This window comes from Eumetopias jubatus, unplaced genomic scaffold, assembly GCF_037043125.1.
Source record: "Eumetopias jubatus isolate StellerSeaLion01/CBP00866 unplaced genomic scaffold, mEumJub1_p1.0 scaffold_2, whole genome shotgun sequence".
In the NCBI taxonomy this organism is placed as follows: Eukaryota; Metazoa; Chordata; class Mammalia; order Carnivora; family Otariidae; genus Eumetopias; species Eumetopias jubatus.
In genome coordinates this window covers 7,248,804-7,270,486 of record NW_028274808.1, presented here as the reverse complement: position 1 = coordinate 7,270,486, position 21,683 = coordinate 7,248,804, and the positions used below count along the sequence as shown (strand labels likewise).

The following is a 21,683-nucleotide window of genomic DNA, read 5'->3' as shown; positions in this document are numbered from 1 at the left end:
CAGAGATAGGGGCACTGCGAGGGGTCCGGACTTCGAGCTCTGAGAGCAGCGCCAGCACACCGTACGCCCTATGGGTCGGCGATTCCGACTTTTTAGCCGCATGTACCTTCTCATCTCACCCTCTCATTTGTATTTCTGATCCATAAAAATGCAGATCCCAACACCAATTCTCCTACTTTCATCTAATTATCTACATCCCCTGCTCAACATCGCCTAATTAAACAGTAAGCCAGCTGATGCCGCAGGGACGTGGCCACAGCCACAGGCTGTGAGGAGCTAAAAGTGAGCAGACTTGAACTTGTAACCGCGGTGTCTGGGAAGTGACAGCAGTGTGTTCCATGAGACATCAGCTGAGGAGGGAAGAGGCACGGACACTGAGAAGGACTCCCAAATTCATATGGCAGTAAAATATACATGGTATCCTGGTGTTTACAACACAGTTTTGTGTACATTATTTCATCCGACCTCCAGGAGTCCCTGTAGGCAAGTGCTACTACCCTTGTAGGGCTTGGAGAGGACCAAGAGCCAGCGTGGATGGTGGTGGAGCCCCATCAGCCCAGTCTCTGGGGTGAGGACCCAAATGAAAACCATGAGTGAATCATCAGATAAACACTAAATGACTTTCAGGAGACAAGAAAGAAGTGACATAAAGGGGGACGCCTGGGTGGCTCAGTCGGTTAGGCGCCTGCCTTTGGCTTGGGTCGTGGTCCCGGGGTCCTGAGATCAAGTCCCGCATCGGGCTCCCTGCTCAGCAGGGAGCCTGCTTCTCCCTTTGCCCCTCCCCCTGCTTGTGCTCTCTCTCTTTCTCAAGTAAATAAATAAAATAAAAAAAAAGAAGTGACATAAAGGTTTTCTTCAATATTTAATAAAGCTTCGTGTATCTATATTTGTAAAAACTATGTTCATTGGAGCTTATGTCCTATTGCATGAACAAAAATTTTCCCATAATATTTAGAAATATACAGAAAAAGTATTCTAATTAAAGTATATATTTTTTAAAAGATTTATTTATTTGAGAGAGAGAGAGGGAGCGAGGGAGAGCATGAGCAGGGGCTCAGCAGGGAGCCCCATACAGGGCTCGATTCCAGGCCCGCCACCCAGGCGCCCCAAGGTATAATTTTTTTCTAATTAGAACTTCCCTAGTAGAGCCCTAGAGTATATATATGCCAGGGTAATAGGAGTCTTTCAAGTATTCATACTTGTCACAGGACTAGTCTCTGGAGAAACTAAGTTCCATTTGCTCTGTGCCTGGGGAGCCAGGCCAGATGGAAATAGGAGAGAAGAGCAGAGCTCGGAGAGTGGGAGCAGAGAACGTGCATGTACTGAACTGGGACAGCTTCCACCCTGGCACCTCAGCCAGCTCCCACGCTGCTGCCTTATAACCCGCCCCCTTTCCCTCTGGGAGGAAAAAAATGAAATAAATCCAGGAGTAGAAAACTGGGTAGATAAACCATTGTATAGTCACATCAATGGATGTTACGTAGCATTTTTAAAACAGTACAGAAGTGTATATACTGACATATAAAGATATTTATGATTAAAAGCAGGATATAAAAGAAAATAATATATACAAATGACCTCACCTAAAAATATCCAAAGGCACAAACATACTCCAACACAGTGACATTATAAAAAGGAAGATTTTGAGGAAAATATCCAAATTGTTAAATGAATCTGGACAGGTGAGCCTATGGAGTTTTCTTCCTTCTTCTTTTGGGTTACCTGTAATTTTCCCCTCCAAATAAGTTTTCTTTTCATGTAAGAAAATATTAAACAGGAAAAAGTAACCTAGCACCATATTAAATGGTTAAGCAGAACATCAAATGTTATCCTTAACTTCACAATTTATTACGGTATACCACCCACTGTAGAAATGGAATTTAAATAAGTCTATAATCAGACCGGCCTGTCTCTCCTCTGCCCAATGGACATTGTCCAGAGAAGACAAAGACCCTGATGACAAGACCAGATGAACCACAAAGTGCATGCCCAGGTGGGCTTTGGTCACTATTCACCTTATAGCGAAAGACACCACGAAATGGGAAGCACAAGGGACACTACCTGCTACCTAGCTCTCTAACATGAGGCCTCATTATTAAGGCCCAAACTGTAAGTCTCGTGATCACAAGAGTTCAAGAGTTCATTCACAACCACCCCTCCCCACCGCAGCTTCTGCCCCCACCTGCAGCCAATCCATGCTAGTAGTCTAGAGCGAGCTGAGGCCCTGCACAGTCAACAATCATCCCAGGTGACTCTGAGGGAACTGTAATACTCCTACAACGCTTTGAGAAAGACGGTCCTGTGGCATATAAATGCACAATCTAGCAACTATGGAAATGTTTTTTTAATTGGGCTATCAAATACGAGTATTGAATGATAGTCCACTATGTATGGAGATAATATTTAATACTAATCACACTCAACCACCAAGTACTTATGACATTCTAAGTTATGGAATTTTATACCTAACTCAACTTACATCATAAATTTAAAGTGCATCTTAATCTACACCAGAATAAAGTAGAGCAGAATAGCAATCAATTTATATAATAATGAGAATGGGGATTCTCAAGCTACAGGTCCCAACCTCAGGATTAAAATCAACTTGTAAATACTGAAAACCAGTTGTTGCATCTCATGTGCACAGGTATATTGGTAGAAGAACTTCTCAGCAGCGGTGATGTACATGCATTTGTGGAGCTGGTAGACCCTGCCAGGGCGGCTTCCATGGAGGCTGTACAGCCCTGCACCCCTAACGGCAAAGTACGGACGTGACTTTTGTACTTGAATTTCACCCACGGGCCTGTTACCCAAACTCAACACTGGGATTTTTGCCAATCTGATAGTAAAACATGGTATCTTGCTAAAAATTTTAATTTGCACTTTTCTTATTATGAATGAGACGGAGCATTTTTTTCTGTGAGCTACTACTGAGTTGTTGATCATTTTCTCGTCAATTTGTAGAAGCACTTTATACGTCAAGGAAATCTGGCTTTTTTTCTGTTATCTAAGTTGCAAATATCTCCCAGTTTGTCTTCCGTCCTTTGATTTTACTCTGGTGTCTTTTTCCTTGTGGAAATATTCACCCTTAATTGATTGAAATGACAGATTTATTTTCCACATGGCTTCTGGGTGTGATAATTAGAAAAGCCAAACTTCTCCAAGAGAGACAGTTTGTTAAGTACAACACAAAGCCACTGTCAGCTAATGTGTATGCAGTAGAGGAAGCAGAGCAGTGGTGGGGGGCTGGGTTGGAATCTAGACAACAGCAACTCTAAAATGGTTTTCTTCCTCAAGGCTTCTCACCCCCTTGGGGGAAGGTAAAGAATTACCATATGCTGAGTGCTAACCTTGTGGCTTAAGCACTTAGTACCACCAGGAGTGCCAAAGCAAGAGAAAGCAAATGAGCTAGGGAAGAGGAATGTTGTGGGAACAGCAAAGCTGGGGGAGGGCAACAGAGGGGAGGGGTTTCACTTGGAGAGGAGGCCAGGCCTACACACGGCCTTCCATTCCAGAAGGCAAGGGAGTGCAAGAGAGGGACAGCCGGGGCACAGAGTCCTCAGAGGGCAGGCTGAAGAGGGTGCGGCCTGGCCCGTGAGCACCGCTGAAGCCAGGAGCTCTTGTGACCAGGACGTGGCGTAATGAAAGCACTTTGCAAAGGTTATTATGGGAATTATATTTGTTTCTTATAAACAATTAAAACATGTTCAATAAATCTCATTTTTTAAACAACGATAAACTAGTGATAATATTGTTGAACAACTAAATGCATGTGTTTTCAAATGTAAAAATAGGTCAATGACCCCTTTGATGGTTAAAAAAAAGGAAGGAAAAATATTAATACATTGCCTTTTTTGATAACAAGGGAAGGATTTCTAGAGTAAAAATGTAGACTGAATTTTGCACATATGATACACAAACAATTAAGAAAAGTGGTTACCTCTGGGCAGGGGAAGTTGGACCCCAAGGGGAGGGGGACGTGGTGGAAAACAAGCCGTTTCACTGTACACTTTATAGAGTTGTGGTTTTTAAACTGTTTGATGTATAATATATTCCAAAAAATTCCATTTAAAGTGAAAAAAATCTTCAGCTTCCAACGTGACAATTGCTCTGTGTCAAAGGCAATTGTGAGAGTAATCAGTCTTACTACTTCAGTTTTTTTTTTTTTTTAAGATTTTTATTTATTTGACAGAGAGAGACACAGCGAGAGAGAGAACACAAGCAGGGGGAGCGGCAGAGGGAGAAGCAGGCTTCCCGCGGAGCAGGGAGCCCGACGCGGGGCTCGATCCCAGGACCCTGGGATCATGACCAGAGCTGAAGGCAGACGCTTAACGACTGAGCTACCCAGGTGCTCCACTACTTCAGATTTGTATTTCCAGCCACTATGACCGATTTTCACCACATTCACCACCCCCCCATTAGTGCTTCATCCCTTGGTCCTCTCTTCCAACTTCCTGCTCCAGGGAGCTACTCTGTCTTCTGGACAATATTTGAACACCAGCCTTCCAGAGGTCCCACTGACACACACACTCTGACAGGCCTGGTATTTCGACCTTCAACAGCCACCAATGTGACATAAAAAGCTCGTGTTCTATCTCTCGATCACAGCTCGAATGGACGCTTCAGAAAGGTGATGGCAACACTCCGCACTTCCTTGTTGGCCTAATCCCGTATTTAAATTTCTCTATCCATCAAGAGTGTCTTTAGTTATGTTTAACTAAAATATTCTGCTCACTTAAAATTCTATTTTTTCTTGTTATATCTGACAAACGCAGAGGCAACAGCTAAAAAGTCTTTAGAGGGGCGCCTGGGTGGCTCAGTTAAGTGTCCAACTCTTGATCTCAGCTCAGGTCTCAATCTCAGGGTCGTGGGTTCAGGCCCTTTGTTGGGCTCCACGCTGGGCATGGAACAAAACAAAACAAAACAAAACAAAAGCCCAGCACAGGTTTGAAAAAACAAAGAGTCGTATTTAACTGTTTCCTCTTGCCAAAGATACTAAATTTCACAAGTATTATATAAAAATCCATACAAAGGTGAATGCTGGCCATCAGTATACCTCAGTACCACTAGGTTAGCACTCTCCTCCACATTCCCTTCCTTTGATTTATGTAGCCTTCCATTCTTATGTGTGAACTCTGGGTAGAAAGAGGCTGAGCTAATGATATCGGGCAAGTCCAAAGGACTAATATGGCAACCAGGAAGTACCAAAATTAGCAGGACTCATGAAATTCAAATTGTTATGGATTAATAAAAAAATACCTGGAAAATAGATAAAGCATCTACCTAGGAAATATATCAAGTAAATGTTATGAAGTACACGTACCCATTAAAGAGAATAATTACACACTCACAAATATATGACATAATTGAAAATATAAACTCACCAGCCATGGACGGTGCTTCTTTCCGCTGCCCTTTATCATCAATAGTCCCTTCAAAAGCCACTGTCACATCATAAATTGCATCTAAATAATTCTTCATAGAATCAAAAGCAACGTGAGTTGCCTTTATTCTTGGTGTCAGCACATGTTTCAATACTGCAAAGCCTAAAAGAGAAGTTGATTCAGTGTGGCCATAAGTTAATTACAAAACACCTCAGCACAATATAATATCCAAATTGTCTTTAAATTTCCAGAAATAGACCAGAATATATTAAAGCCATAATCTCATATATACAGACAGGGCTTGAGGTTTAGAAAGCACTCTTATGACTTGATGTATTTAAATCAACATTCATTTAATACATATTTATTAAACTTCTACAGGAACAAGATGCTGGGGGAAAACTGTCAGAACACTGGCCCTCAGGAAGCTTATGACTTATCAGAAACCTGTCAATCTGGTAACCCCTGACACAGGCAGGTACTACCATCCTTATCTCTGGCCACAGGATAAAGGTAGCAACATCCTGCCCGTGGTCACTTCCGATTTAGGAGTACGATTTATAATTCTGACTCCTATCCACGATTTAATTTTATTTCTATTCAAATAGGGACGCGGGAGTGAAGGAGCACCTGAATGACCCCTGCTGTGTCGAGTGCCTGAAGGAAGAGCTGCTGTGGTCTAGCTCATGTGGAACACTGGGCTTGATAATTAGAAAACTGTTGTTGTTGTTTTTAATTAAAATGAGATTCAATTTACATACCATTAAGTTCATCATTTCAAACGGTGCAACTCAGTGGTTTGTAGTAGATTCACAAAGCTGTGCAACCATCCCCACTATCAAATTCCAGATCATTTCTGTCTCTCCAGACAGACACCCTAGACCATCTGCAGACACTGAGCATTCTCCTTCCCTGGATCTGCCTGTTCTAGACATTTCACATGAATGGAATCACAGTGTTGTGGACTTTTGTGTCTGGCCTCTTTCACTTAGCACAGCGTTTTTGAGGCTCATCCATAGTGAGGCAGGTATCAGAAATTGAGTACTTTTTGTGGCTGAGTATTACTCCACTGTATGGATCTACCACATTTCGTTTATCTATTGATCAGATGATAAACATGCGAGTTGTTTTTAACCTTTGGCTACTATAAATAATGCTGCTCTGAACATTCATATAAAATGTATGTGAATGCTAAACAAGTTGCTGTATGAACACAGGACTTCCATTCTCTTGGGTATATTTGAAATACACACACACACACACACACACACACACACACACACACATATTGTATACACTGTAGTTGAGAAAGCACTGCATTTTATACTGGATAATCAATCATATCCATGAGTGTTCCACTAATGTTTAGAATTTATTCTCCCCCCTTTCCTATTTCTCACTGCCTCCTTTTTGCTTGATTAGAATATTTACTGACAACTGAACAGAAAAGAGTAGCTTCCTGAAGTGACATGAAAATAGACTAGACAAAACTTGATTTGGATCTTCTCCTGCCTCTCTCCAGGGAAAATGAGCTGCATAAGGAAGAACAGCTATAGTATGTTGGGATCTTCCTGCAGAAGAATTTTTAAAATGTGAAGCGGTGTGGGAAAGAAAAAGATTCCCACAACCACATATCTGACTGAAGTCCCTAGGGTAGAAGTAGCTCAATTTATTCACAAACTTATAACACAAAGCTGAATAGTATACCAGGCTGGGAAACATTCAATTGTCGATTAAATTAGTTAATACTTTCTTCTTTGCTATTGGAGCTCATCCAATTTTATTAAGTCCAAAGTTCCACAGAATCACCCTGTGGTATTCACTGAGAACAATTACTAGAATCTATTAAGTCAGTAAGAAGATAGACAGAAATATAGTATTAAAATAAAAAGTTTAATGAAAGTCTAAAAAAATCAGCTTTGTGACAGATGAATAAGAAATGCCCATCACTAATATGTAAGAAAAGTTAAGAAAAAGATCTTCTCACTGAGGAATGTACCAGGAGCAGCTCAACTGCCCTAAACACATTTTCTAGATCCATTCCACATCCTGCATCTTCCAGCTTTTATCTTCCAGCTCTTGAAAGAGAACAGCCAAGGAGGAAGCAGAAAAACAAGGAGACTGGGGTGACACAGAGGCCCTGAGAAGAAAACATCTCAAGAAGGAACTGGTCAGGTATGCTCAATGGAAGACACAGAAAGATCCAGAACTGAGAAGTGACCACCTGGCTAAACAAAGGTCATGTATTACCTGGACTTGTATTTTCCATGGAGTGGTAGGAATGGAAGCTTAGAGAAGGGGTCCAGTGAGGCGAGAAAACAACAACAGCCCATTCTTTCCTGCATGTGTTTATTAACACACGGTCTATTGATTTTTCTAAGGCTTAGAATAACATAGGACACCCTTACTGTCACAACAAATAGAAGCCGACCCTTCTTGGATGACTGGAAGGCACTTCACGATCCTAAATCCGAGCCCATGAGCTCCTCCTACCATCTCTGACCAAGTGGTCTTCAACTCTAAACAGTGAGGAGGGTGCTCACTCTCCCCAAACCCTGGGTCATTATTATAAAACCAATTTTGTAATAACAATATGGAGACCAATTACAATTTCAACTGAGAGTGCCAAAAAACAGGTACTCATAATGAACTGCTGGAGCTTGAACCCACTGTACGGAGATCTAACTCTGCCTCCAGGAAACTACAGACAAACCCAGAGCCCCAGAGGAAAGTGTTAGTTAAGTAAGTTAATTCTTCTTGGTCAATATCTAGTCTCTATTTTAGTCTTTGCTTTGCCCTGTCTCATTTCCAGATCTCCTGAACTTATACTTGGTACTACCAATAATCTACCTTGCCATCTGAACCAGCTTCTCCTTGAGGGCCATTATGGTGGTGGCTGACATAATGGAGATTTTGCTGTATTACATTTTGGAAACATTATAAGTAAATGATAAACCTACTGGACAGAAAACCTTTATTGAGCCCTACAGGAAATTTTACATTATATATATATATATATTATTGGCTCATTTGACTCCCACAAATTAATTTAACTAAGGCATAAAGAGGTAAAATGACTTGCTCAAAGTCACATAGCTAGGTAGCAAGACCTTATAATGTCTTGTTCAGTCCTTTTTCTATTTAATATATATTAATATAGTAACCTAAAACTATAAGCCTGTAGGTTAGAGATTAATGGTATATGGTAAAATGTTCTAGAAGAGATATAAAATATTCTCAAAATATAAAAGAATTACTCATACTTAAAGATTTTTTTTTAAAGATTTTATTTATTTGTCAGAAAGAGCGAGAGAACGTAAACAGGGGGAGCAGGCAGCGGGAGAAGCAGGCTCCTGCTGGGCAGAGAGCCCGACGCGGGACTCGATCCCAGCAGCCCGTGACCTGAGCCCAACAAAGGCAGATGCTTAACCGACTGAGCCACCCAGGCATCCCTTAAAGATTTTTTTCAATCACTCATATGTGATTGGTGAAAGCTTCAGGACAAAGAGGAGCCTGGAGACAGGCCAAGAGGGAGGGAGGTAGCATACCAAGGGGGCAAAGACAGAGAAACCAGGTCAGAGTAGGGGCCCGTGAGGTCTGTGGAGCACAGGTACAGAGCTCGTGAGGAACGGGACTGAAAAGTACACTGGCATCACGTGACAAAAGCTTCACATCAACAGGCTGATGTACTTCTACCGGCCTGGGGGACTCCACGGATTTCAGACCGGAGGAGAGACATAATCTAGGTGCTGAGAAAAACATTTAGCTTTCTGAAACCCCTTAGGGCAGTAAGTCATAGGCAATGAGGTACTGAAGTAGGACTGAAGTAGTGTAAACTTGAAAAGAGAAAATGTAGACAAGAGATGTTATGAAGGCCAAATACACATTGATTCAGCCACGAACTGAATGTGGTAAAGAAGGAAAGCGTAAGCAGGCTTCTGGCCTAGAAGACACGGTCACGGCGGTGCGGGAGACACAGAGAAGGCCCGGGGGCACAGCGGCGGGAATGTATGCGTGCGCATGCGCGTGCGTCGTGTGCGCGTGTGCGTCGTGTGCGTGCGTGCGGACACCCCCCCGGCCCCGAGTAGGAGAGCGCGAGCGGAGGCGGGTTAAGAAAGAAAACAGGACTTCAAATGGGGCGCTCTGAGACTGACGCTGGAAGGAACACTCTAGAAGTGTTGAGAAATATGGTCTGTAAAATGGCAAGAACCAGGCAGAGACCACCATTTGGGACTCATCTGCATGGACACAACAGCGGAAGTACTGGCTGTGCTGAGACCGGAAGACGGGAGGGAAAAAGGCCGCCATTAATAATGTCGACGCTGCATGTACGTGAACAAATACGAGGAGTGGTCAAAACGCTGACTCTCTGGTAAGTCAGCAAGGACTTGGTAAGCGAGAGCTCACTGGGAAGCTGGAGGGGAATGGACGTCTGGGGAGTGGATGGAGTCAAACAGGAGAATGACAGGGGCCCAAACCTCTCCTTCAGAACGAAAGAGGGAGGAGCACAGGAATGCCACAGGCGAGCTGTGCGTGGACGCGCGAGCGTGCACACAGACACAAGACACACGCATGCACACATACAGACACAGACACGCACGCACGCACACAGACACAGTGTGGCAAACTGAGTAGACAAGAGCGTGGTGGTGAGGTATGCAAAAGGAAGTTATTAGAGCAATAACATTACAGTCTTGAAATAAAGAAGGATATGCGTGAGTGTAATATGCAGTCTTGTCAGAGAAACAAAACTCCTTCAAGGCAAAGACACCCTGAGATGTGAGGAGAAAAAATCTGGAAAAAAGAAGAGATAGTCCAAAAGGGAAAACAGAACTGCTCAGCGTTCCCAACTGGTAAGAAGGGAGGGGGCAAAGCAGGTTAGGCAGGGCTGAGAACCGGCAGGGTCCAATCACACACTCACACACTGGAGAGGGACTGAGTGGGCACCGCAGGGCAGTGGCAGCCCAGGGCCATTCAAGGCCTAGACCAAAGAAGGGCCAAGGAAAGTGAGGTTAGAATCAAGCCGAAAACAAGGCTCAGGGGAAGGAAGAGCAAGGAAAAGGTAGATGCAGAACCATCGACATAATCTGCAAGACCCAGTACAATTTCAAGACTGTGAAAGCGGAGCGTCAAACCCAGCACGGGATGCCGTGCAAGAAAAACGGATATGCCCATAAGCCTCCGAAAAGGACCGCAGCCCTCCCCACACTTTGACTCTAGCCCAGTGAGACCCATGTCAGACTTCCGGCCTCCTGACCCGTTAAAGAGCACATGTAGTGTTGTAAGACACCAAGTCTCTGCATGTGCTTCAGCAGCCACGGGGAGCAAACATGCCACCTCAGCTCCTCGCTGAGGGAGAAGTGTGTCTGTTCCACCAAATTTGGGTCAACACTGGGCAGTAACTTTCTTTTTTAATGTTTGCCAGGTTGACCTTCGGGGAGGAAGAACATTTGTTCAAGTGTGAATCGTTCGTATCTCTTAAAATTTCCTATTCATGTGCTTTTCCCATGTTTCTAGTTTATATCTTTCTCTTAACTAGCAAGTGCTCTTTTTATACTAAGTTTATTAATACGCCATATATTGCAAACACTAGTTTAGCCTGCCATTTGCCACCTAAATTTGTTGATATGGCATTGCAAGGTATAATAATAATTTTTATTTAGTTTACAAAGGAAAAAAATTTTTTTTATGTTTTAAAAAGACAATTAAACCTACACAATAGCCAGTGTTATTCATAGATAAAAGCTAAAGTCCATTAATCCTAAGGAGTTTTGAAACTACAAGGATCTTTTTACTTGCTCAGTAATATGAAAATTCAAGGTATTCGGTTTGCCATTATAGATGTGTCCCTAAATTCCTCTTTTCTATGACTAGGGTTACTAAGTCAAAATACAGCATCTTGCCAGCTGCCATAGTAAAAAAACAAAACAAAACACCATGGGGCTCACTTTGATAGGTTTGGGAAGATTAAGAGACATTAGGTTCCAAATTCCTTAGTAACCATTGAAAAGTGATATATCTAAAATGACTCTAAAGGAGCTTAGTCAAAGTGAAACACTTGGCATGAGGGAGAGAGGTGGAAGCTCTTGCAGCAGTGGTACCACGTGGAGAGCTTCCCAGTGCCCGCCTCCACGTCTCCTACAGTGGGTAGGTAACTGCCACCAAACTTGCCTGTTTCTTAGTGAGGCCTAAGTATAAAATGAAGGCTCACTCACCAATAAATATTAGATCCATATGTTCTAGAAAACACGAAAATCTGCCCCAACTAACCTGCTGAGCACATGACTAATCTTATTTAAACAAGTGGTTCTAAAGCTTTAGAACGCATCAGAATCATGTGGAAGGCAGAGCCCTACCCCTGGAATGTCTGATGTAGTAGGTCTGGGGTTGGATCCTGAGAATCTGGACTTCGAGCAACTTCCAGGACAATGCTGATTCTGCTGGTTCGGGTACCACTTTGAGAACCACTGACTCAGAACTTAGGCCATGGCTTGAACAGATCAAGAATTCACAAATGGGCTGGTGAAGGAGTGAAAAGGCTGGAGGAATAGGGGTAATATTTATTTTGGTAAGAAATTATAAGTAAATGGTATGGAAATGCCTTCAAAGACATAAAACCAAAGTCTCGAAAGTCACTGGACATATGCTACGTCCAAAGCCCTCCGGGAGCGTTACAGTGGTGACTTGATCCTCCCAACAGTACTCCCCTTAATGCTCCCCACTGTCGTCCCTAAGGCTGTGACCGGACCTAGGCACCAGGTGGAAACATGCTACAGAAACAGGGAGGAAGAGGAGGCCAAAGGATGAGAATGAGATACAGCTGTAATTCAAACGCTGATGGAGAGGTTGATATGCAAAGTCAAACAACCAGTTTTTTTGAGAATCACTATAAATATAATTTAAAAGCTTTCTCACTCCCTTTATTCATCCCTATTCTTTTCCAAAAATGCCTAGCCTACAAGGATGAAACATTCTAGACTAGGAATACAAGTCCGATTTGAATCTTTTCTGTTTTTATATCCTGAACCATCTGTGTGATCTTTCATTTGATAGTAATCGAGGCCCGTGAGATTTATTTTGTGGCCTTCCTAGGAACAGGCAGAGTCCTACACCTTACAAATCACTGCAAAGATTAACAGAAACTGCAATAATAGCTCAAAAACTGACAAAGAAATGAAGTGCCATGGGAAGTCAGAAGAGGAAGAAGTCATTCCTTGACCAGTTTGTTGGATTTAAATTAAAATGATCTAATTGGTCACTTAACAAACAAACATTTTAGAAACATAATTTTAGAATGATAATTTTTACCTATGATACCATTTTATTTATATTTATATAATACTATTATATAATACCGTTATATTTACATATTCTAGCAGTTTTTCTTACTAATTGTTTCATCATTGATTTTTTTCTTTTATTTGAGAGAGAGAGCAGGAGCAGAGGGGAGGAGGGACAGAGGGAGAAGCAGACTCCCTGCTGAGCAGGGAGCCCAATGTGGGGCTGGATCCCAGGACCCCAAGATCATGACCTGAGTCGAAGGCAGCCACTTAACCGACTGAGCCACCCAGGTGCCCCTCACCATTGATTTTTTTAAATGGCAAGTTCAAAGCTAGCCTTTCTAAAAATAAAATTCTCTTTTCCCTAATTTACCATTACAAAATGGAGCAGCTTTCAATATATACCTTTCAATATATACTTGACATTTAATAGTTTCTTAAAGACTCTACCTGTATTTCAGACCTCTCAAAGTCTTAATTTTTGTCTTGGAGAGATTGTAAATAAAAACAAAATCTTGACTAATTTATTTAGAAATATGAATAAGTCTTCTTTAAAGAAATAACTAACATTCAGTTTGAAGTGAGAAGGAAATTTAGAAAGCATTACAGTGACAACCTCTGAAGTGAACAAAATTAAGAATTCATGACACTGTAACACAGGCACTATCTTAAATAACAACCCTAATACTGAATGGCCATAGTTTGTGGGTAACAAGTTTTTTTTTTTTTTAAAGATTTTATTTACACAAAGAGAGAGAGAAAGAGCACAAGCAGGGGCAGTGGCAGGCAGAGGGAGAAGCAGGCTCCCCACTGAGCAAGGAGCCCGATGTGTGACTCGATCCCAGGACCCTGGGATCAGGACCTGAGCCGAAGGCAGACGCTTAACCAGCTGAGCCACCCAGGTGACCGGTAACATGTGTTTGAAGTAAAACACTTCTAGGAAATAGTAATAACCAGAACCTCAAAATATTACACACCCATATCCATCAGTCATACTTCTTAAGCCAGCCAATACCAATGCCAACGAAAAACTGAAGAGTAGAAGATATAATTATTTAAATACATGAGCACATCACATTTAAAAAAATCTAAATTAAAAAGGTTGGTTTTGGTCTTCAAAGGAAGGTACTTTAGGAGCAATATTAATAACGTTTTGAATATCACAAACTAACAAGTGCTATTTTCAACTTTCTTGAAGAAAAATTAGGTTAACAGATGGAGAAACAAGTCCTTTCATTTTTATTTTCAGGTAATCTCAACTGGTTGTGACCTAAGAGGAAAGAAAACAGGAAACACTTTTTCTAGGTATATGGTTCACAAATCAATTTCTTTTGTGTATGGTGGGAAATAATTACCTTTATAGTCACAAGAAAATCCAGTTCTAATAGACAGCAATAGGTTTTTCCAGTTGTAGAATTTAAAGAAAAGAACAATCAGCAATTAAAAATCATATCTATAAGAATATTACTCATTTTTCCCCTTTTGGTAACTTTACGAAAGATCTACAACTCAGAGAAAAAGGATAGACCAATAACTGATCAATTATGGGAGAGTGGGTTATTATTAGATTAAAAAGCCAGAGTATATATCATTATTATGCCATTTTAAGAATTACTTAAAAATACTTGATCTAGCATTACAAAATTAGTGCGGATTTTTAAAACTAAGTAACTTTTAGGAAATACATTAAACAGTCATCTCAGTGAGATTTTTTAACCCCTATGTGACTGTATTTGGAGATGGGGCCTTCAGGAAGGTAGTTAAGGTTACGTGAGGTTGTAAGCATTGGGCCCTAATCTAATAGGACTGGCATCCTTATAAAAAGAGAAAGAGACACCAGAGACCTCTCTCTGTGAGCACACAGAGAAAAGGCCATGTGAGGACACAGCAAGAAGGTGGCCCTCTACAAGTCAAGAGCAGTGTCACGAGAAACCAACCCTGCTGGCACCCTGATCTTGGACATCCAGGCTTCGGAACTGTGAGAAAATCAGTGTCTCTTGTTTAAGCCCCCAGAGCAGTGTCCTGGTATGGCAGTCCAAGGTGATTAACACAGGCCCTAAAAACCTGTACTGAAATTACAACTCTGAATAAATATCACATAGTAAATACACCTATTTGCATATAAATGCTTATTTTACCCAACTGAAAGAAGTATGGCAATATTTATTTTTTTAAAGATTTATTTATTTGAGAGAGCGAGCGAGTGGAGAGAGGGGCAGAATGAGAGAATCTCCAGCAGACTGTGCACTGAGCACGGAGCCCGATACGGGGCTTGATCCCATGACCCATGAGATCGTGACCTGAGCCAAGACCAAGAGTCAGACACTCAACCGGCTGAGCCAAAAGTATGGCAATATTTAAATAGGAACACACACACAAAGGTAAATTTTACAAAAGAAATCAGAAGTCCTTGAATAAATACTAAAACACAGAGTGATTCTCCGTTACTCTTCACATAAAGACAAAAATCTGGGACTATACTCATTCCGTAATGCAAATTTATTATACCTCAACAACTAACTTGTGATTTGCCCAGTGACAAGATAAAATAAAATGTCCAGGTCTAATTTTGTCTTGCTTAACATATTTAAAATTAAGGAATTAGTGCATCACACATTATAACAGAATTGAAAAGAGGCAAACTTGTTGAAAAATAGCATACTGAAGTTTCTGGAAATTGGATCACTACTGTGAAGCAGAATCTGTACCTCAATCATTTGGACCCTCTTGCTGAGTCTTGCTCAGGACCTCTCTACTATTAACCAAAAATGATAAGATGTCACTTCCAAAATTAGGTTACAAGAAGACTGTGACTTCTGTCTTGCCCAACCCTCCTCTATGTTACAGCACCTCTTCCATGTTGTCTCCCCACCCCCTCTCTGCCCTGCAGATCTAGGGGAGCAAGCTGTTGTGTCTTGAGGAGCTCTATGGAGAGGCCCAAGTGGCAAGAAATAGACTCTCCAGCCAACAGCGAGTGAGGACCTGAGGCCTGTCAACAGCCCTGTGAAGAAGCTTCTAACAGATCTCCCGGAGAGCCCTGAAATGACTACAGCCCCAGCAGACACCCTGATTGCATCCTGTGACAGTCCCTAAGCAAGCAGCCCCCAGCTAAACCACACCAGGACTCCTGGCCCACATCAACAGTGAGACAGGAACTGTTTGTTTTAAGCCACTAGGGTTTGGGATAATTTGTTACACACTGATAGATGATGAATACAATCCTGTTTCATTCCTCCTATTGAATTATAAACTCCTATAAAACATTAAGAGTTAGTTCTTCCACCTTAGTGAAACATTTTATATATAGGAAATCTGATAAAGATTTGTTAATATTTAAAGGTAGAATACTGTACTGTTTTAACATAAAATCAGCAGACTCTGAGGATCTGAGGCACTCTAGTAAACTTCTCACAAGGCCAGCTCTCTGTTCAACCCATAAAAAACACACGTCTCAAGATATAATTGATTATTTAATGATGACAAAATGTCTCAGATTCTACAATACACATGAAAAGTAGCAAAAAAAAAAAATGCCCCATGTTTATTTCCCTTTCACCTTATCTAATCTCAAACTGTAATTCCTAAACAGAATTAAAGTGGCTGTAAGAGCTGACACCCAAGAGTAGATGAAAATTTATATAGTTTAAGGTCTACACTCAAATTTATCGAGAATTCCCCTCCACACACAAGAAGATCCCAAAACTGATTCATCTATAGACTATTTTAAGCTTCAGAGTAAAATACACGTTTTGTTAAAGTCAGAGCTCAGCTACCTAGAATCTTTAGAGAGGAATAATCTTGGAGAGACATAATTTTCTGGAACCCCAAGGATTTACCCCACAAAACCCCCCAAATTTTATTTAATAATTTTAGATCACTGTTTTCTAAAATACATAAAATTAGAAAACAGCTCAATAAACAAAATCAGAGATCTTTACAACAGAACATTTCTGAAACTAATACATAAATGTGAACTGTACCTCCCCAAGGGAAGGATATAAAATGCAACGTTCTCTAAATACTTTTGGAGATGACAGTTTTTTAAAAAAGCCATTTTATGGTTTCTGTTGTAGAATATACTTTTTTTTTAATTTTTAATTTTTTGCTTTCCCTTGAGATAGTTCATTTTAGGTTTTTATTTTAAGGGTGCCTGGGTGGTTCAGTTGGTTAAGCATCTGCCTTTGGCTCAGGTCATGATCTGGGGGTCCTGGGACCGAGCCCGCATCGGGCTCTCTGCTCAGCGGGGAGCCTGCTTCTCCCTCTGCCTGCCGCTCCCCTTGCTCATGCACTCTCTCCCCCCCTCTCTCTAATAAATAAAATCCTTCAAGAAAAAGTTTTTATTTTAATTGCAGTTAGTTAACATACAATATAATATTAGTTTCAGGTGTACAATATAGTGATTCAACACTTCCATATATCACCCGGTGCTCATCAGGATGCACTTCTGAATCCCCATCAGCTATTTCACTCATCCCCCACCCACCTCCCCTCTGGTAACCCCCATCAGTGTATTCTCTATAGTTAGTAGTCTGTTTTTTGGTTTGCCTCTCTTTCCTTTGCTCATTTGTTTTGTTTCTTAAATTCCACATATGAGTGAGATGATATGGTATCTTTCTCTGACTTACTTCACTTGGCATCATACTCTCTAGCTCCATTCACATCTTGCAAATGGCAAAATTTCATTCTTTTTATGGCTGAGTAATATTCCATTATATATACAGACCACATCTTTATCCATTCATCAATCAGTGGACACTTGGGCTGCTTCCATAATTTGGCAATTGTTGATAATGCTGTTATAAACACTGGGGTGCATGTATCCTTTTGAATTAGTGTTTTTGTATTCTTTGGGCAAATACCCAGTAGTGCAACTGCTGGATCATGGGGTAGTTCTATTTTTAACTTTGTGAGGAACCTCCATACTGTTTTCCAGAGTGGCTGCACCAGTCTGCATTCCCACCAACAGAGCATGAGTGTTCCTCTTTCTCCACATCCTCACCAACACCTGTTGTTTCTTGTGGTATTGATTTTAGCCATTCTGACAGGTGTGAGGTGGTATTTCATTGTGGTTTTGATTTGTATTTCCCTGATGATGAGTGATGTTGAGCATTACTGGCCCTTGGGCCAATCAAGTGAAGCTCTCTCCCGGGCAGCTATACCTACAGGTCTAGAGTCAAACAGATACGGGTGGAAGAAAGCTTTTTGTTGAGCCATCAGCAGTCAAATAAATGCTGGCTAAAGCTATGCATCTGGATGAAGGCCACAAGGAAAAATATGAAGATGAAATGAAAGAAAGAGCAAAGTCAGACAATAGAAACAACATATGAAACAGGAAAGAATGAAGCAGAAGGAGGAGGCTAGAAAGGGGACTGACCAGGAATCACCAGAGAGGGAGGGGGAAATGGAGAGAAGCCCTAAAGAAGTCTAGGGAAAGAATTCCAATAAGGGAAGTATCAAGAATGTTGTATCAGATCCCAATGAATTAATTAAAATTGACAACATTAAAAATTCATTTCCCTTGACGCACGATCACATGTGGGTAGGAGCTACCATGTTGGTCAGAGCAGATACAGGCACTACTATTGCTGTAACAAGTTCTCCTAGACAGCGCTGCACAGCCCCTGCAATCAGATCAACAGCAAGGCATTTGCTCAGTAAGTGCCTGGAGATCAGTGTATGGCGATCGTGTACTAATTCATAGTCCGTCTTCAAGGGCAACTTTTGAGAACACAGCATAGCCACTGTTTTCTGTTTATATCCCAAATTGGTGAAACTGAATAGCTTATAAGTGTATTAGTTATCCAACTTTCTAAAATATGGACATTAAGAACATTCCTGTTGTTGGGGACATTCATAACTTCCAAGTACTGTGAACCAACTTTGTGTCACATTCCACGAGACTTCACATACTTCTAATGTAATTCTTACACAGAGGCAGGCATAGGTATGCCTATGAGGTACAACTGTCTTAAGATATGAGGAGACAGGGCGCCTGGGTGGCTCAGTTGGTTAAGCGAGTGCCTTCGGCTCAGGTCATGATCCTGGAGTCCCGGGATCGAGTCCCACATCGCTTCTCCCTCTGACCCTCTTCCCTCTCGTGCTCTCTATCTCTCGCTCTCTCTCTCTCAAATAAATAAATAAAATCTTTAAAAAAAAAAAAAAAAGATGAGGAGACAAGCTGAGCCTGTGAGGCAACTTGCACCCACACAGCTGACAGACATCAGAGTTTGGATTCCAGTCCAGGTCTGTCAGCCCACAGAACAGAGACTCTTTCCGTCACACACAACCCATAATGGAGAAAAAGCCTCCACAATCCGGTACCTAGCCAGATTTTCACTAAATCCATGGCACTGGAATATGTATTTTAGCAAGCACTTGAATTCAAGCTCTCAGATATATATAATAACATGCATATGAATTAATGAAGAAACTTCATTTCCTAAGAGATAATACATGCATTCCCTGAAGAAATGAATACATTTACTCATTTCCTTTATTGTAAAACATAAATATCCTCTCCAGGAACAAAAACTGAAAAGGTATTTATTTTTAAAAATGATTTTTTCAAGTACAGTCAAATTTTTACTTACCTTCTTGAGCAGCAAATGTTTGACTAGCTGAAATGACTTTCGTTAGTTCTGGATTATACCTTGTTCCCTCTGGAAAAATCACAAGATACATCTGTGAAACAGAGAAATTCAGTTTGTTTTGTGAACTTACCAGTGCCAACCCTATTAATGCTAAGAGAGTGTTTTCTATGGTGGGAAAAATGTATATTCATTTTACATGTGACCTTCATTTCAAGCAGAGCAACCAAAATGCAAAAATGCAATTAAATCTTAACATGAATTATATTTAAAACGCAGTCATACATTCACTGGTAGGTTAATCATGAAGACTCCAACAACGTTTCTAATTACACACTAATATTCATTAATTAAAAATTTGCTCATAAAATTCTCACTCGTTTAAAGCCTCAATTAAAGAGCTCTTTTCCCCTAAGATTCTGAAAAATGACATTTTTAAATGGTGCAAATTTTAGACATCAGTGTCCCTAAGTATCAATAATAAAAGCATATCTAATCTGAAGCAATATCTAAATTTCCACAACATAAAATGTACTAAGTATTCACACTTCAGAAGATTCCCGTAGCATTCTTATTTTACACAGCTCCCTTAATGCATTTAAACAATTCAATCTATAAGCAGCTTCACAAATTGAAATAATGCACTTATAAAGGAGAAAGCTGGATGTTTACTAAGTAATCAGTTAGTCTAAGCTTTTACTTTTATCTGTTTGGGAAAATAAAGACGGAAACAGTGAAAGTATACAATGAGAAACTCCTAACTTTAGCGGTGAGTTACCCCAAACTACACCAGCACGGTTACTTGAGGGCCGGAACACACAACGAAGGCGCTCGTAGCAAGTCTTTCCAAACACAAACAATACAGGGAACATAGGGTTAGAACCACAGCAGGAAAGAAAGTGATGTCCACCGTATCCAGCCTCACCTGATCCCAGGTGATGCTGTCTGCGCATCTGGCACAGAATCGTTCCCTTATCCACGTGATCTGTGATTATAAAACTCCTACATAATAAACCAATGGGGAAGTTCACATTTTTTCATTAGTAGATAAACTCAGGATTAATCTCTTCCAAACTTTCACCTGAAAAACTTGTATTACTGGTTGCTCTACAATTCTGCATTTTCAGCTTCCCTGAAAATATATATACTTTTTATTCATCCATATAAATTGTCTTTAGAACCCACTATCTTTGCCTAACTTAGAAATTACTAGATTTCTATATATCCTAACGAAAGATTAACCACAGCTGCCATGAAAATGTAGAAAAATGGGTAAAACTAAGAAAAAAAATTAAAATTAGTTCCCAAACCCACAAATTCATTATCACGAGAACATATTTTAAATCAGCTTATGGGGCAACTAGCTGGCTCACTCGGTAGAGCACACGACTCCCCACTGTGGGGTCATAGGTTCCAGCCCCACACTGAGTGTAGAGATGCCTTAAAAAAAATATTAAAAAAAATAAAATCTTTAACATCAGTAAACTTTGTATTCAAAGCCATGAAACCAATCACTGATGATTTTTAGCTTTTAGTTCAAGTATTCAAAAATAAAATGATTTATAATTTGAATGGTTATTAGTAATTCATGTGGTGTTATTTTCCCATCTCTTACACATTTCATTAGAAAGAACACTGATGGTCGACAAGAAAGCAAGAATGAACAATTCTTTCAGGGCTCATTCAAGAAGTATTTCTTATATACCTATTATGTGCCAGGTGCTATGTAGGATAATGAAATAAACATGGTCTTTAGAGACAAGTGAGAAAAAAGTACATTAAACAAATTTTACAAATATAATTACACTTCTATGACTGTGAAGAAGAAGAGCAAGATGTTATGAAGGAGAATAACAAGAGGGTAAGTGGAGTGGATGATGGGCCTAAGACCTAAATAATGGTAAAAGAATGAGTGCTTTCACCAACAGATGGGTAACAAGGCAAGGATGCCCCCTCTCACCAGCGCTAGTCAGGGCTGTTCTAGAGGTTCTAGCCAGGGCACTTAGGCAAGACAGAGAAACAAAAGGCATCCAGATTAAAAGAAAGAAGTAAAACTGTATTTATAACACAAATGACACAACTGTCCATGTAAGAAACCTAAGAAACATTACTGTTTTTTTAATGTTGCTAAATAATAAGTCTAGTAGGGTTACAGAACAAAAAATCAATATACTGAATGTTTAGATACAACAGACATAAATTAAAAAATAATGCCATCTACAAGTAGCATCAGAAAACATGAAATTAAGAATTTATTTCAGCAAGAATAATAAAAGGGGAGCGGCAAAGAGGCAGGAAGACAGGACCATGTCGAAGGGCCCCGGGCCCGGCGGCTCCGCAGCTTCCTTGGTGCCCCCGGCCGCTACCGCTCAGGTGCTGCAGGCACAGCCCGAGAAAGTGCAGCACTACACCCATGTTAGATACTAAAGAAG

General features: G+C 40.7%; 1 protein-coding gene across 5 annotated transcripts in view; it reads right to left on the bottom strand.

The window, feature by feature from the left end:
* AGPAT5 (1-acylglycerol-3-phosphate O-acyltransferase 5) overlaps positions 1–21,683 on the bottom strand; it is a 67,027-nt gene that overhangs the window by 11,893 nt on the left and 33,451 nt on the right. For 4 of the 5 annotated variants that reach the window (XR_015767724.1, XR_015767725.1, XR_015767726.1 and 1 more), the window contains exons 5-6: positions 19,255–19,345; positions 5,385–5,546 (exon numbers count right to left, since the gene is read on the bottom strand). Coding sequence is in view for 1 of the 5 variants with exons in the window: in XM_028099873.2 (XP_027955674.1) it covers positions 5,385–5,546; positions 19,255–19,345 (253 nt within the window). In the remaining 4 variants the exon portion in view is untranslated. Of the gene's footprint in view, positions 1–3,940; positions 4,111–5,384; positions 5,547–19,254; positions 19,346–21,683 lie in introns of all 5 variants that reach the window. The other variant, XR_015767727.1, reaches the window with a different exon arrangement.